Source organism: Symphalangus syndactylus, chromosome 20 (genome assembly GCF_028878055.3).
Source record: "Symphalangus syndactylus isolate Jambi chromosome 20, NHGRI_mSymSyn1-v2.1_pri, whole genome shotgun sequence".
Lineage (NCBI taxonomy): Eukaryota > Metazoa > Chordata > Mammalia > Primates > Hylobatidae > Symphalangus > Symphalangus syndactylus.
Window position 1 is genome coordinate 52,259,219 of NC_072442.2, and position 16,771 is coordinate 52,275,989.

Genomic DNA, 16,771 nt, shown 5'->3' on the forward strand with positions numbered 1-16,771 from the left:
ATTATAAGCAAGTTTGTTATAGGGTCTTCAAAAGAAGCCTGGATTTTATTTGCAAAACATTATAGGTACAGCTCTTTAATAAACTTACCCTTATTTTCAATAGGTTCATAAAAATTTGGGACCAGAATTGAAAATTTTTTCAAATAAAAAATACAGGCAGGGCATGGTGGCTCATGCCTGTAATCCGAGCACTTTGGGAGGCCGAGGCGGGCAGATCATGAGGTCAAGAGATCAAGACCATCCTGGCCAACATGTTGAAACCCCGTCTCTCCTATAAATACAAAAATTAGCTGGCTGTGGTGGTCCACGCCTGTAGTCCCAGCTACTCGGGAGGCTGAGGCAGGAGAATCGCTTGAACCCGGGAGGTGAAGGTTGCAGTGAGCCGAGATCGCGCCACTGCACTCCAGCCTGGCGACAGAGGGAGACTCCGTCTCAAAAAATGTATATATAGAGAGAGAGCATGCACTTGGCACTCAATGTTTTTATTGTCTTTCATTATTTCCTGTGAATCCCATTTTGTTTTTTTGTTTTTTTGTTTTTTTTTTCTGAGACGGAGTCTCGCTCTGTCGCCCAGGCTGGAGTGCAGTGGCGCAATCTCGGCTCACTGCAAGCTCCGCCTCCCGGGTTCACGCCATTCTCCTGCCTCAGCCTCTCCGAGTAGCTGGGACTACAGGCGCCCGCCACCGCGCCTGGCTAATTTTTTGTATTTTTAGTAGAGACGGGGTTTCACCGTGGTCTCGATCTCTTGACCTCGTGATCCGCCCGCCTCGGCCTCCCAAAGTGCTGGGATTACAAGCGTGAGCCACCGCGCCTGGCCCCATTTTGTTTTTTCTTGTATGTTATTTATTCTTTATTGGTGTTTTTTTTTTATTTTTATTTTTTATTATTATTATTATTTTTTTTTGAGACAGAGTCTCACCCTGTCTCTCAGGCTAGAGTGCAGTGGTTCGATCTTGGCTCACTGCAACATCTGCCTCCCGGATTCAAGCGATTCTCCTGCCTCAGCCTCTCAAGTAGCGGGATTACAGGCATGCACCACCACGCCCAGCCAATTTTGTATTTTCAGTAGAGACGGGGTTTCGCCATGTTGGTCAGGCTGGTCTCGAACTCCCGACCTCAGGTGATCCGCCCACCTCGGCCTCCCAAAGTGCTGGGATTACAGGTGTGAGCCACTGCGCCCAGCCACGCCAGGCTAATGTTTGTATTTTCAGTAGAGACAGGGTTTCACCACGGTGGCCAAACTGGTCTCGAACTCCTGACCTCAGGTGATCCGCCTGGCCCGGCCTCCCGAAGTGCTGGGATTACATGCATGAGCCACCAAGCATGGCCTGTTTGTTTATTTTATAAAAATGGGGTCTTGGCTGGGCGCTGTGGCTCACGCCTGTAATTCCAGCACTTTGGGAGGCCAAGGCGGGTGGATCACGAGGTCAGGAGATCGAGACCATCCTGGCTAACATGGTGAAACCCCGTCTCTACTAAAAATACAAAAAATTAGCCGGGCGTGGTGGCGGGCGCCTGTAATCCCAGCTATTCGGGAGGCTGAGGCAGGAGAATGGCGTGAACTCGGGAGGCAGAGCTTGCAGTGAGCAGAGATCAGGCCACTTCACTCCAGTCTGGGCGACAGAGCGAGACTCCGTCTCAAAAAAAAAAAAAAATGGGGTTTTGTTCTGTCTAGAGCCTTTCCCCTCTAGACTGCACTGTCAGCTCTCATATCAGATGACAGAGCAAGACCCTGTCTTTATAAAATAAACCAAACATTAATAACATACAAGAAAGAACAAAATGGTAAGTTGGATTCAGAGGAAATAATGAAAGACAATAAAAATATTGAGTGCCAAGTGCATGCTCTGTATTTTTTATTTGAAAAAATTTTCAATTCTGGTCCCAAATTTTTATGAACCTATTGAAAATGAGGATGAATTTATTAAAGAGCTGTACCTGTAATTTTTGCAAATAAAATCTAGGCTTCTCTTGAAAATCTTGAAACAAACTTGCTTAATTTGACTCCTATAGTTGCAATATAAAATATACATAAAACTAAAAGCTGGCTGGATCACAGCTGCCTGCAGCCTGCAAGTCTTGGGCTCAAGTGATCCTCCCGCCTCAGCCTACCAATAGTTAAGACTATAGGCGTCTGCCAGCACACCCAGTTTTTTTTTTTTTTTTTTTTTTTTGAGACGGAGTCTCACTCTGTCGCCCAGGCTGGAGTGCAGTGGTGCAATCTTGGGTCACTGCAACCTCTACCTCCTGGATTCAAGTGATTCTCCTGCCTCAGCCTCCCAAGTAGCTGGGACTACAGGCATGCATCACCACACCTGGCTAATTTTTGTTTTTGTTTTTGTTTTGTTTTGAGTCTAGCTCTGTCACCTGGGCTGGAGTGCAGTGGCACAATCTCGGCTCACCGCAACCTCCGCCTCTTGGGTTCAAGTGATTCTCCTGCCTCAGCCTCCCAGGTAGCTGGGATTACAGGTGCTCGCCACTACACCCAGCTAATTTTTTGTGTTTTTAGTAGAGGTGGGGTTTCACCATGTTGGTTGGGCTGGTCTTGAACTCCTGACCTCGTGATTCGCCCGCCTCGGCCTCCCAGAGTGCTGGGATTACAGGCGTGAGCCACCACACTTGGCCAATTTTTGCATTTTTAATGGAGACAGGGTTTCACCATGTTGGCCAGGCTGGTCTCGAACTCCTCAAGTGATCCACCTGCCTTGGCCTCCCAAAATAATGGGATTACAGCGTGAGCCACTGCTCCTGGCCTAATTTTTAAAATCACTTTTTAAATTCACAAGTTATTCAAACGTGTGGATTAAACATTATCTATTCTGCTGACGTAACATTCTAATATGAAAAACAGGAAGCTATTAATTTGTAATATAATGAAAGCTATGATGTTTTGATGGAGAAAGTACTATGGACACAAAATGGAAAAAAGCATTAAATCTCTTTTCAGGGGTTTAGATTAAGGAAATCTCCAAACTGGTTTTCTTTTGAGCTGGACTTTAAAAATAGGAGTAGATATATATAGGAAGCAAGCAGTAGTAAAGGCATCAGTAACTCTCGGATTTGCATGAATAATTCATTCTAACAAGATCTTCAGTTTAAGGGAAAGGGAGAAGGAGGGAAAAAATAATAATTGCTTTGTTACTGGTGGCTCATTTCATCCTGTCAGCAACTCTGTGAGCTAGGTACTATTGTTTTTTCCATTATACAAGTATGGGAACTGAATCACAAAGTTTAAGTAACAACTGAAGTGACCAGCTACAGTGTAAAGAAGCCAGGACCCTGTGGGTTTTCTCTGTTCTAAAACCATTACACCCAATTTGCCTCTCACATTGCCTTGTATGCCTCGTCAGTTGATGAAATATCTAAATTGATTCCCAGTGTATGTTCCAAGGAACATTAGTTCATCAAGCTGCTATTAAAAAAAAAAAGAGGCCAGGCCGGGCGCGGTGGCTCAAGCCTGTAATCCCAGCACTTTGGGAGGCCGAGGTGGGCGGATCACAAGGTCAGGAGATCGAGACCATCCTGGCTAACACGGTGAAACCCCATCTCTACTAAAAATACAAAAAAAAAATTAGCCGGGCGTGTTGGCAGGCGCCTGTAGTCCCAGCTACTTGGGAGGCTGAGGCAGGAGAATGGCGTGAACCCGGGAGGTGGAGCTTGCAGTGAGCCGAGATCGCGCCACTGCACTCCAGCCAGGGGGACAGAGAAAGACTCCGTCTCAAAAAAAAAAAAAAAAAAAAAAAAAAAAAAGAGGCCAGGCACAGTAGCTCACACCAGTAATCCCAGCACTCTGGGAGGCCAAGGCAGGTACATCACGTGAGGTCAGGAGTTCCAGACCAGCCTGGCCAACTTGGTGAAACCCCATTTCTACTAAAAATACAAAAATTAGCCAGGTGTGGTGGCGCACGCCTATAATCCCAGCTACTCAGGAGGCTGAGACAGGAGAATCACTTGAACCCAGTAGGCGGAGATTGCAGTGAGCAGAGATGGTGCAATGCACTCCAGCCTGGGCAGTAGAGCAAGACTCTGACTCAGAAAAAATAAATAAAAAATGCCTTGGTCAAGTTTGGAGAATAGCCAGATGTGCTATCCTCTATGTAGACATTTACAGTCTTTATGAGAATATCAACATCTTTGAGAAGCATTGCTGTAAGAATTTTTTACTTGGTTTAATCCAGTATGCCTCCAATTTATGTGACCACTAAAATACCTACTAATAGATGCATCTCTTATATATTAGGATGTCATTGAATATATGTGGTAGAGAAGTAACATAATCAGTTTTGTGTTTTAGAAAGCTCATTCTTGGCTGGGCGCAGTGGCTCACACCTGTAACCCCAGAACTTTGGGAGGCCAAGGTGGGCGGATCACAAGGTCAGGAGTTCGAGATGAGACTGGCAACCATGGTGAAACCCCATCTCAACTAAAAATACAAAACTTAGCCGGGCGTGGTGGTGGATGCCTGTAATCCCAGCTACTCGGGAGGCTGAGACAGGAGAATTGCTTGAACCCAGGAGGTGGAGGTTGCAGTGAGCCAAGATCACCCCACTGTACTTCAGCCTGAGTGACAGAGCTAGACTCTGTCTCAAAAATAAAAGCTCAATCTTGGACCGGGTGTGGTGGCTCATACCTGTAATCCCAGCACTTTGGGAGGCCAAAGTGGGAGGATTGCTTGAGGCCAGGAGTTCAAGACCAACCTGGTCAACATAGTGAGACCCCATCTATTTAAAAAAGAAAAAAAAAAGAAAGCTCATTCTGGTGGCAATGGGGAGAATGGTTTGGAAGGAAAGATTGGAGTCAGGAAAACCAATTCAGCCCAGCTTTTCTGCTCTAGACTGCACTGCCAGCTCTCATATATTAGATTTCCATGTAATTCTGGTCTATACACTTTAGTCATGTCAACAACCCTGTCTTAATTACTGTAGCTTATAAAAGCTACACTAGGCCGGGCGTGTTGGTTCACGCCTGTAATCCCAGCACTTTGGGAGACAGAGACGGGTGGATCACTAGTTCAAGAGAGCGAGACCATCTTGGCCAACATGATGAAACCCTGTCTCTACTAAAAATACAAAAATTAGCTGGGCATGGTGATGTGCGCCTGTAGTCCCAGCTACTCGGGAGACTGAGTCAGGAGAATCACTTGAACCTGGGAGGCGGAGGTTGCAGTGAGCCAAGATTGCGCCACTGCACTGCAGCCTGGGTGACAGAGCAAGACTCCATCTCGGGGAAAAAAAAAAAAGCTATACAATATTATAGAAGCGCTATTATCTGATATGAATAGCTTTCTGATTGTTCTTCAGGGTATGTTTGCTGTTTTTGACCCTTTTATCCAAATACCTTTTTTATGGGGGGAGACAGAGCCTCACTCTGTTGCACAGACAATCTTGGCTCACTGTAACCTCCGCCTCCTGGATTCAAGTGATCCCCCTGCTTCAGCCTCCCAAGTAGCTGGGACTACAGTCATGCACCACCACGCCCGGATAATTTTTGTATTTTTAGTAGAGACAGGATTTTGCCTTGTTGGCCAGGCTGGTCTCCAACTCTTGACCTCAGGTGATCAACCCTCCTTGGCCTCCCAAAGTGCTGGGATTACAGGATGAGCCACCATGCCCATCCCCCAAATACATTTTAGAATTAGCTTGGTAATGTTCAAGGAAAAATCTTGCTGACATTTTTTTTTCCCCCTTGAGACAGAGTCTCGCTCTGACGTCCAGGCTGGAGTGCAGTGGCACAGTCTCGGCCCACTGCAACCTCCGCCTCCCAGGTTCAAGCGATTCTCCTGCCTCAACCTCCCAAGTAGCTGGGACTACAGGCATGTGCCACCATGCCCGGCTAATTTTTTGTATTTTTAGCAGAGATGTGGTTTCACCGTGTTAGCCAGGATGGTCTCGATCTCCTGACCTCATGATCCGCCCACCTCGGCCTCCCAAAGTGCTGGGATTACAGGCGTGAGCCACAGTGCACGGCCCTTGCTGGCATTTTTATTGGAATTTCACTGACTCTACTGATTAATATAAGGAGAACTGACATTTCCATTATAAAGCTTTTCTGTCTCTGATATTATGGTATGCTTCCATTTATTATATGTTGGCCTTCTTTACTATCTGTTAATAGTTTTATAATTAAGGTCTTAAATATGTATTGAGATGATTATGTCATTGTGTCCATTAATCTGTTCTTATGTGTAGACATTCCTTTTGCAAATATAGTCTGTTACTTTCTCATACTTCAGTATCCTCTTTAATTTCTTTAAATATATTAAACATTTATATCTGCTTCTAATAATTCCAGTTTCTGCAGTCTGTATATCTGATTCTGTTCTTTGTTCTAGTAATTCATTCGGGGTGACTTGGTTCCATGTGTATTTTGCGATTTTTTTAAATGTAAGCACGTTTCTTTTTTTTCTTTTTTTTTTTTTGAGACTCAGTCTTGCTGTGTCGCCCAGGCTGAAGTGCAGTGGCACAATCTCGGCTCACTGCAAGCTCCGCCTCCCAGGTTCAAGCAATTCTCCTGCCTCAGCCTCCCAAGTCGCTGGGACTACAGGTGCATGCCACCACGCCCAGCTAATTTTTTATATTTTAGTAGAGACAGGGCTTCGCAGTGTTGCACGGGCTGGTCTCAAACTCCTAAACTTAGGCAATCTGCCAGCCTCGGCCTCCCAAAGTGCTAGGATTACAGGCGTGAGCCACCACACCTGGCCCAAAGTTTTTCATATTGAGATATATTTAGATCTAGCCTCAAAAGTGTTAGTCTTGTCTTTCTAACTCTGTTCTTTCCAACTCAATATATTTGAGATTTTTTTTTAAATATGATTTTAAGTATTGACTGCATCCTGTAAAGAATGGAATAGGCTGGGGCTGGCCACTGTGGCTCAGGCCTGTAATCCCAGCACTTTGGGAGGCTGAGGTGGATGGATCACTTTAGGCCAAGAGTTCGAGACCAGCCTGGCCAACATGGCGAAACTCCGTCTCTACTAAGAATACAAAAATTAGCCAGGTGTGGTGGTGCAAGCCAGTATTCCCAGCTACTCGGGAGGCTGAGGCAGGAGGATCACTTGAACCCGGGAGGTGGAGGTTACAGTGAGTGAGATTGTGCCACTGCACTCCAGCCTGCAAGGCAGAGCAAGATCCTGTCCCAAAAAAAAAAAAAAAAGAATGGAATGGGCAGTGGCTCATGCCTGTAATGTCAACACTTTGGGAGGCCAAGATGGGATGATCACTTGAGCCTAGCAGTTCAAGACCAGCCTGGGCAACATAGTAAGACATCATCTCTGCAAAAAAAAAAATTAGCTGAGCATGGTGGTGTGTGCCTGTGGTCTCAGCTACTCGGAAGGCTGAGATGTGAGGATAGCTTGAGCCCAGAGGTTAAGGCTGCATTGAGCTGTGATAGCACCACTGCTCTTCAGCCTGGGTGACAAAAGAAAAAAAAGGAAAAAAAAAGAGTGGAATGAATTAGTAATGGAATAAATTGGTCTCAAACTCCTGACCTCAAGTGATCTGCCCGCCTTGGCCTCCCAAAGTGCTGGGATTATAGGCGTGAGCCACCATACCCAGTGAAAGGTAGCAATTTCATTAGTAAGAGTCAATATGAATGCAATCCTTTTGGGAATAATGAGAAATGACACTACTCGCAAGTATGGCTGTATTGGCTGATAATAGCATGTGACAATGTTTCTTGATCTGCAGAGATATATGCTCAGTTTTCTTTTTAATTTTCTTTTCTTTTTTCTTTTTTTTTTGAGATGGAGTTTCACTCTTGTTGCCCAGGCTGGAGTACAATGGCGTGATCTCGGCTCACTGCAACCTCTGCCTCCCAGGTTCAAGCGATTCTTCTGCCTCAGCGTCCCAAGTAGCTGAGATTACAGGCATGTGCCACCATGCCCGGCTGATTTTGTATTTTTAGTAAAGATGGGGTTTCTCCATGTTGGTCAGGCTGGTCTCGAACTCCCGACCTCAGGTGATCCGCCCACCTTGGCCCCCCAAAGTTTGGGATTACAGGCATGAGCCACTGCGCCTAGCCTTTTTAATTTTTTTATCTTAACGATCCTTTAAAAAGTTGTTGAAGAATTTTAAAGACAATGTCTGTTTTATAGGGATAACGCCTATAATCCCAGCAATTTCATAATTGAAAGATTTTATTCATTGAAAATCCAGTTTTTAATATTATTTAAATTGTAGTAAGACATACATAACAAGAACTTACCATTTTAAACTTTTTTTTTTTTTTTTTTTTTGAGATGGAGTTTCACTCTTGTTGCCCACACTAGAGTGCAATGGCATGATCTCGGCTCACTGCAACCTCTGCCTCCCAGGTTCAAGCAATTCTCCTGCCTCAGCCCCCTAAATAGCTGGGATTACAGGCACCCACCACCACCATGCCTGGCTAATTTTTTATCTTTTTATTAGAGATGGGGTTTCACCATGTTGGCCAGGCTTGTGTTGAACTCCTGACCTCAGGTAATCCACCTGCCTTGGCCTCCCAAAGTGCTAGGATTACATGCGTGAGCCACTGCGCCCGGCGATTTTATTTTATTTTATTTTATTTTATTTTATTTATTTATTTATTTTATTTTTTTGAGACGGAGTCTTGCCCTGTCGCCCAGGCTGAAGTACAGTGGCGCGATCTAGGCTCACTGCAAGCTCCGCCTCCCGGGTTTACTTATGCCATTCTCCTGCCTCAGCCTCCCGAGTAGCTGGGACTAGAGACTCCCGCCATCACGCCCAGCTAATTTTTTGTATTTTTAGTAGAGACAGGGTTTCATCGTGTTAGCCAGGATGGTCTCGATCTCCTGACCTCGTGATCTGCCCTTCTTGGCCTCCCAAAGTGCTGGGATTACAGGCGTGAGCCACCACACCCAGCGATTTTAAACATTTTTAAGTGTTCAATTCCATGGCAGTAAGCACTTTCATAGTATTATGTAACCATCAGCATTATTTCATCATCCCAAATAGAAACTCTATACCCATTTAGCATTCCTTTTCCCCTCCTCTCCCCAGCCTCTGGTAACCACCATTCTTTCTATCTCTATGAATTTGTCTATTCTAGGTAACTCGAATAAGTGGAATCATACAATAATTGTTATTTTATGCCTGGCTTATGTTAATTAGCATACTGTTTTCAAAGTTCATCCATATTGTGGCATGTATCAGAACTTCATTTCTGGTTGAGCTCAGTGGCTCACGCCTGTAATCCCAGCAATTTGGGAGGCTGAAGTGGAAGGATCCCTTGAGACCAGGAGTTCAAGACCAGTCTGGGCAACATAGTGACATTTCATCTCTACAAAAAATAAAAATAAAAAAATTAGCCGGGCTGGGTGGCGAGTGCCTATAGTCCCAGCTACTTGGGAGGCTGAAGTGGGAGAATCCCTTGAATCCAGGAGGTCAAGGCTGCAGTAAGTTCTGATCAGTCTGCTGTATTCTGGCCTGGGTGACAGAGCAAATCCCTGTCTCAAAAAAAAACTTCTTTTTATGGCTTTATTAATATTCCGTTGTGTATATATACATATATATATACCACATTTTGTTTATCATTCATCTAATGATAGGCACTTGGGTTATTTCCAATTTGGGGCTATTATGAATAATGCTTCTATGAACATTGGTGTACAAGTATTTATTTGAGTACCAGTTTTCCTTTTTTTGAGTATAATTGCTGAGACATATGGTAATTCTGTATTTAAATTTTTTGAGAATTGACAAACTGTTTTCTGCAGCAACTGTATAGTTTTACGTTGCCACCAGCAATGAACTATGGTTCCAGTTTCTCCACATCTTTGTCAACATCTGTAATTTTCCATTTTTTGGACTATAGCCATCCTAGTAAGTGTGCAGTGATGATGTCACATTATGGTTTTGATTTTCATTTCCCTAATGACTAATGATGATGAGCATCTTGCATCTTTTCACATGCTTATTGGCCATCTATATATCTTCTTTAGAGAATGCCTATTCAAGTCCTTTGCCCATTTTCTGATTCTAGTTTCATTTTAAAGTCATGATTTCTTTTTTTTTTTTTTGAGACAGAGTCTCGCTCTGTCACCAGGCTGGAGTGCAGTGGCACGCTCTCAGCTCACTGCAACCTCCACCTCCTGGGTTCAAGAGATTCTCCTGCCTTAACCTCCCAAGTAGCTGGGACTACAGGCGTGTGCCCATTATGCCCAGCTAATTTTTGTATTTTTAGTAGAGACGGGGTTTCACTATGTTGGCCAGGATGGTCTCAATCTCTTGACCTCGTGATCCACCCACCTCGGCTTCTCAAAGTGCTGGGATTACAGGTGTGAGGCACTGTGCCTGTCCAAGTCATGATTTCTTAGACTGGATTCTGTGGACACATCCTAACAGAAGAGGATCCAGCTTTCTTAGTTTCAGCTTCCTTTGGGAACCCAGGCCTCTGGGCTCCAGTAACACTGCCTCCTTCCTTTACCTCGCCAACCAAGGGTTGGTAGTCACTTCTTGCTATCTCTAAACTCTGGGTTACTTCACTGTTCCTTTTGTCCCTTAGATCCTCCATCAGTTATGTGTCAAAATCTTTGCATTAAATTCTTGCTGTTGTAACTATTTGATGTGGTTTCTGTTACCCTGGATAGATCTTGACATAGCATCTAAATTCCCTCATTTTATAGGGGAAGAAACTCGTACCATTTTGTCTTCCAAATACATTTTAGAATTACTTGGTCATGTTAAAGGAAAAACATTGCAGCTATTCCTTCCCGTAACATACTTCTCAGTCATAACTAGCAATCTAGCAGTCATAATCACTTTTTTTTTTTTTTAAATGGAGTCTCACTCTGTTACCAGGCTGGAGTGCAGTTGCGCAATCTCAGCTCACTTCAACTTCTACTTCCTGGGTTCAAGTGTTTCTCCTGCCTCAGCCTCCCAAGTAATTACAGGCTGGGATTACAGGCCTGAGCCACCGTGCCCAGCCTCATAATCATATTTAATACAAAATAAAGTCATGTTGTAAAGACTCAAATTTATACATCACAATGTATAAAGGTAAAAATTTTATTTTTAAAGAATAAAATTAAAGAAATTAAAGAATTTCTCCAAATTCATATAGTTAGTAAAAGGCCAGATAGTGTTGGGACCATGATGCCTTCATGCCCAGTCCACTTGTTCTAACAGATTAAAACTTCCCGGGTTGGAGTGGGAGAGGAGCTTTTTTCCTTTATGTGTTTTTTTTGTTTGTTTGTTTTTGTTTTTGTTTTTCTTTTCTTTTTTTTGGGGGGGGGGGTAGAGAGAGGTCTTGCTATATTCCCCAGCCTTGTCTTGAATTCCTGGCCTCAAACAATGTTCCCGTCTTCCAAAGTGCTGGGAGCTGGGATTACAGGCATGAGCCACCACACCCAGCTTCTTACTGATTTATTTTCTTTTTTTTTTTTTTTTTTTTTTTTGAGACACAGGGTCTCACACTGTCACCCAGGCTATAGTGCAGTGGTGTGGTCATGGTTCACTATAGCCTCGAACTCCCAGGCTCAAGCGTTCCTCCCACCTCAGCCTCCTGAGTCACCATGGGCGTGAGCCACCATGCCCAGCTAATTTTTAAAATTTTTCTTTTGTGAAGACAGGGTCTCACTATGTTGACCAGGCTGGTTTTGAACTCCTGGCCTCAAGTGATCCTCTTGCCACAGCCTTCCAAAGTGTTGGGAATACAGACATGAGCCACTATGTCCAGCTTTGATTTTTTTTTTAACCATATAAATCTATTACCTATTCAGAATAAATTAATTTTAAATTTTTTAAGTAAAATAAAATGTTTACCTTTATAAATTATGATGTATAAATTTGAGTCTTTACAAAATGTCTTTACTTTGTATTAAATGTGATTGTGATTGCTAGTTATGACTGAGAAGTATGTTATGGGAAGACTACTAAGCATGCAATTGTGCATGAGCTTATACACAAACACACATAACGTAGTTCTACATCTAGAAATTACATTAATTTTATTATTTTCTGTTTCTTAGAATAATGGTCTCAAAACTCTTTGGTCACATTTTCCTATCGGTAAAAAATCTTGAGTTTTTTATTTATTTACAGTATATCATAAGTACATGGACTAATGTGTACATTAAAAACATTAACAAAAACTTACATTTATAAAAAACAAGGTAAACAAATTAGGGGGAGACGGCCGAGCACTGTGGCTCACTCCTGTAATCCCTTCACTTTGGGAGGCCGAGGTGGATCACCTGAGGTCAGGAGTTGAAGACCAGCCTGGCCAACATAATGAAATCCCGTCTCTACTAAAAATACAAAAATTAGCCAGGCGTGGTGGCGGGCACCTGTAAACCCAGCTACTCAGGAGGCTGAGGCAAGAGAATCGCTTGCACCCGAGAGGCAGAGGTTGCAGTGAACTGAGATCACACCACTGCACTCCAGCCTGGGCAACAAGAGCAAAACTCTGTCTCAAAAAAGAAAAGAAAGAAAAGAAAATTAGGGGGAGACATCCTAATGCTTTTCCTCCACCACCCCAAAAGATTATTTTGTGCATCCCAGGGTGCACCCATCTTACTTGGACATTGTTCTAGAATGTATCAGTTACAAGCTGCTAAAGGATCTTAGACATGTGTTCTGTTGAAGTGCCTACATGTTCACCAAACTTATTGAAAATAGTTAAAATGGTCCTTGACTTCAGCTTCCAGAACTGTTGTAAGTTCCTTAGTTCAAACACAAAGCAATAAAACTGGCCCCAATAAAACACAGCCTCAATTCTAAGCAGTTTCTGATAACCATAATCATAGATGAATGTGCACAGCCTTTGAACTTAGCAATTGCAGCACTAATGTACATGAGACTATTTATCACCAAAAATCAAGTAATCTAGGGAGAAAAAATGGGAGAGGGTATGTGTAGAGATTTGAGGGAAATCCAAAATACACACAAAATAGTTTATGACTTAAAAAAAAAAAACGCAAAAAAAGGTATGATGAGGACAATACAAAACTAAACCTGTAAACTAAACCTGTTTGCTGAGTGCAGTGGCTCACACTTTTAGTCCCAGCACTTTGGGAGGCTGAGGCGGATGGATCACAAGGTCAGGAGTTCAAGACCAGCCTGTCCAACATGGTGAAATCCCATCTCAAATAAAAATACAAAAATTAGCCGGGCGTGGTGGCGGGTGCCTGTAATCCTAACTACTGAGCTAAGGCAGGAGAATCACTTGAACTCTGGAGGCAGAGGTTGCAGTGAGCCAAGATTGCGCTGCTGTACTCCAGCCAGGGCGACACAGCGAGACTCTTAAAAAAAAAAAAATAGCCATTATCTCCACTTAACTGGTGAAGAAACTGTGGCTCAAGAAAGTTAAGTAACTTGCACAAATCAGACCTGCAATTATTTATTGGAGAGTTGAATTAACAGGTGCATTAGCTGGACAGTTGCTCAAAATGAGTCCAACTTAAGTGATACCAAAATGTCACTGTATTATTATTTGTAAGGATACAGAGGAGTTTTATTTACCAGAACTATTTTTAGGGAATATAGTATATGTTTTGGGAAAATAAAGAATATATAAGTTGTTTGGGGTGCCAATGGGATCAAGATCCCCTTGGGGTATGCTGGATAGCTGGCTGTGAAACTCTTCAAAAGAGGAAGCTTTCCTAAATGGTATCTGCACATTTTCCTGTAATACTCAGGAGTAGCAGCCTGTATTTTCTTTTTCTATACCAACAAGAATGAGCTTGGAAAGCTTCATCCTTAAATCAATGTTAAACAGTTATTTGAGGACTGTCAATGAAGAGGGGGCCCCAGTTGTTCTGAGTGGTCATACATGGTTTGATCCTAAATCTGCTTAACTTCAAAGTTAGTACCCTTGGCTGTGTACCATGCTGCCTCTAGCATGTGACTGAAATGCAGACAGACAGATAGGTATATAGATATAAAGATGGGAAAGAATTGTGAATCGTGGTTCTAAAGACTGCGCTACTGGTAGTCTTGTCACAGGAGTATCTTGGTGTTGTGCTTTCTTAAACTTTGTATCATAATCACACATTTTCAGGCAGCTTAAATCCTTTAAGGAACAAAAACAGGATAAGAATGAGTGAATAGATAGGTCTCCACTGTTAAAAAAAAAAATCTACCACTGTATATTTGTTATCCTCAGGAAATTACTACAATCAAGGAGAGACTCGTAAGAAAGAACTTTTGCAGAGCTGTGATGTTTTGGGGATTCCACTCTCCAGTATAATGATTATTGACAACAGGTAATATATCTTTTAACAATGTAGAAACTTATTGGCAATAAATATGCAGTGATATACTCAAAAGACACACAAAAAACTAATGTGAGTGGCTGAGAACATCTTGTATGAAAAGTCTAGGGCTCGGTGCCATGGTTCACGCCTGTAATCCCAGCACTTTGGGAGGCCGAGATGGGCGGATCCCTTGAGGTCAGGAGTTTGAGACCAGCCTGGCCAGCACGGTAAAACCTCATCTCTACTAAAAATACAAAAATTAGCTGGGCATGGTGGCCCAGCTACTAAAGAGGCTGAGGCAGGAGAATCACTTGAACCCAGGAGTCGGAGGTTGCAGTGAGCTGAGATCAAGCCATTGCACTCCAGCCTGGGTGACAGGGAGACTTCATCTAAAAAAAGAAAAGAAAGAAAAGAAAAGGAAGAAGGGAAGGGGGGGAGGGGAAGGGAGGGAGAAGGGAGGGGAGGGGAAAGGAGGGGAGAGGAGGGGAAGGGAGGGGAAGGGAGGGGAGGGGAAGGGAGGGAAGGGAAGGGAAGGGAAAAGTCAAGTTTACATAAAATAACTTCACAGCGGGGCACAGTGTCTTACCCCTGTAAGTGGGGGGAAGGGAGGGGAAGGGAGGGGAAGGGAGGGGAGGGGAGGGAAGGGAAGGGGAGGGAAGGGAAGGGAAGGGAAAAATCAAGTCTACGTAAAATAACTTCACGGCAGGGCGCAGTGGCTTATGCCGTAATCCCGGCACTTTGGGAGGCCGAGGTGGGCAGATCACCTCAGGTCAGGAGTTCAAGACCAACCTGGCCAAACGTGGTAAAACCCCGCATCTACTAAAAATACAAAAATTAGCCGGGCGTATTGGCACACGCCTGTAATCTCAGCTACTTGGGAAGCTGAGGCAGGAGAATCGCTTGAACCTGGGAGACAGAGGTTGCAGTGAGCCAAGATCACACCATTGCACTTCAGCCTGGGCGACAGAGCAAGACTCCATCTCAAAAATAATAATAATAATAATAATAACTTCACACTTGTTTTTAAATGACAGCGTGATTGAAATAAATTTTTTAACTTCTGTTCGGATTTTTTTTCCTGACATGGCTAATTCTCTTTACATCTATAGCTTTAAAAAGTTTTATTATAAATTTCAAAAACATACAAAAGTATAAAGAACAGTATCATAAACCCCCATTTGCGTATTACCTAAACCCACTGATTATCGAGACTTTACAGTGCTTGTTTCTTCACCTATCCCTAACTTAACATCTTTTGTGTATATGAAACATTTTAAAGAAAACTCCAGCCATCAGGTTTTTTACCCCTAGGTACTTAGGTCTGCATCTCTTAAGAAGATGGGACACTTTTCATCTAGCTACAGACAGCTATTATCATTACATCTAACAATATTAACTATAACAGTAATTCTTTGGTGTCCACCAACACCCAGTCCATATCAGAATTTCTTCAGGTAGCTCAAAAATTTCCTTTTACAATTAGTTTACTCAAATCAGGATCTCGACAAGGACCACACATTATAGTTGGTTGATATTCTGCATTTAATTACCCTTTTCTCCAAATCAGTGGATTTGTTGAAGAAACTGAATTATGTTGTCATACAGAATGTCCTACATTCTGGATTTATCTGTTTCCTGTATGTCTACGTTCTTTTTTTTTTTTGAGACAAAGTCTCACTCTGTCCCGCCCAGCCTGGAGTGCAGTGGTGCCATCTCGGCTCACTGCAACCTCCGCCTCCTAGATTCAAGTGATTCTCCCCCATCAGTCTCCCAAGTAGTTGGGATTACAGGCATCTACCACCACACCTGGCTAATTTTTTGTATTTTTAGTAGAGATGGGGTTTCACCATATTGGCCAGGCTGGTCTTGAACTCCCGACCTCAGGTGATCCACCTGCCTTGGCCTCCCAAAGTGCTGTGATTATAGCCATGAGCCACCATGTCCGGTCTTTTTTTTTTTTTTTTTTTTTTTTTTTTTTTTTTTTTTTGCACATGGCAAATCAGATATTTGGGTCTAACTTTTTGGGGGGCAAGAATATTTCATAGGCTGTACTATGTACTTTGCATCATATCAGGAGACACGTACTATCTGATAGACCTATAGTGAATCTACAATTGATCAGCGAGTTCAGATGGCAATGACTCCCTTTATTTTAAAGACCCCCATCCACCTTTCATATGTTCTCATGCCTATTGCCTGAATCATTAATTACCTAGAAGTTGCAAAATGCTTAGTTTCCAATAGTCTCACATATTCTATGTGTACTAGCTATAATTCTTTTGTAAAATAGAATCTTCACTATTAATTAAGGCTACTTAGTTACCCTGCTATGTATAATAATTTGAAACAAAAAAACAGGATAGGTGCTTAATTTTTTCCCTTTAATTGACATTTTTCAGAATAAAGAGTTGATATGCTGTACACCTACAGTCGTGATCTATTGTTTCTTGAATGGGAGGACACTTAACTTTCATTAGGAAATTACGTGTTTTTGTGTATTCGGTGTTTCAGGTTCAGTCATATGTTCTTTAATACTAAATTGTCTTATGTTTGGCCAGAGAGTCTCTTCATGTTGGCTTA

At 42.9% G+C, this 16,771-nt stretch overlaps 1 protein-coding gene across 5 annotated transcripts in view; it reads left to right on the forward strand.

The window, feature by feature from the left end:
• Nucleotides 1-16,771, forward strand: part of PIGL (phosphatidylinositol glycan anchor biosynthesis class L) — a 127,215-nt gene that overhangs the window by 2,892 nt on the left and 107,552 nt on the right. For all 5 annotated transcript variants that reach the window (XM_063629397.1, XM_063629396.1, XM_055258866.2 and 2 more), the window contains exon 2: nt 14,101-14,200. In XM_063629397.1, the coding sequence (XP_063485467.1) occupies nt 14,101-14,200 (100 nt within the window). The remainder of the gene's footprint in view (nt 1-14,100; nt 14,201-16,771) is intronic.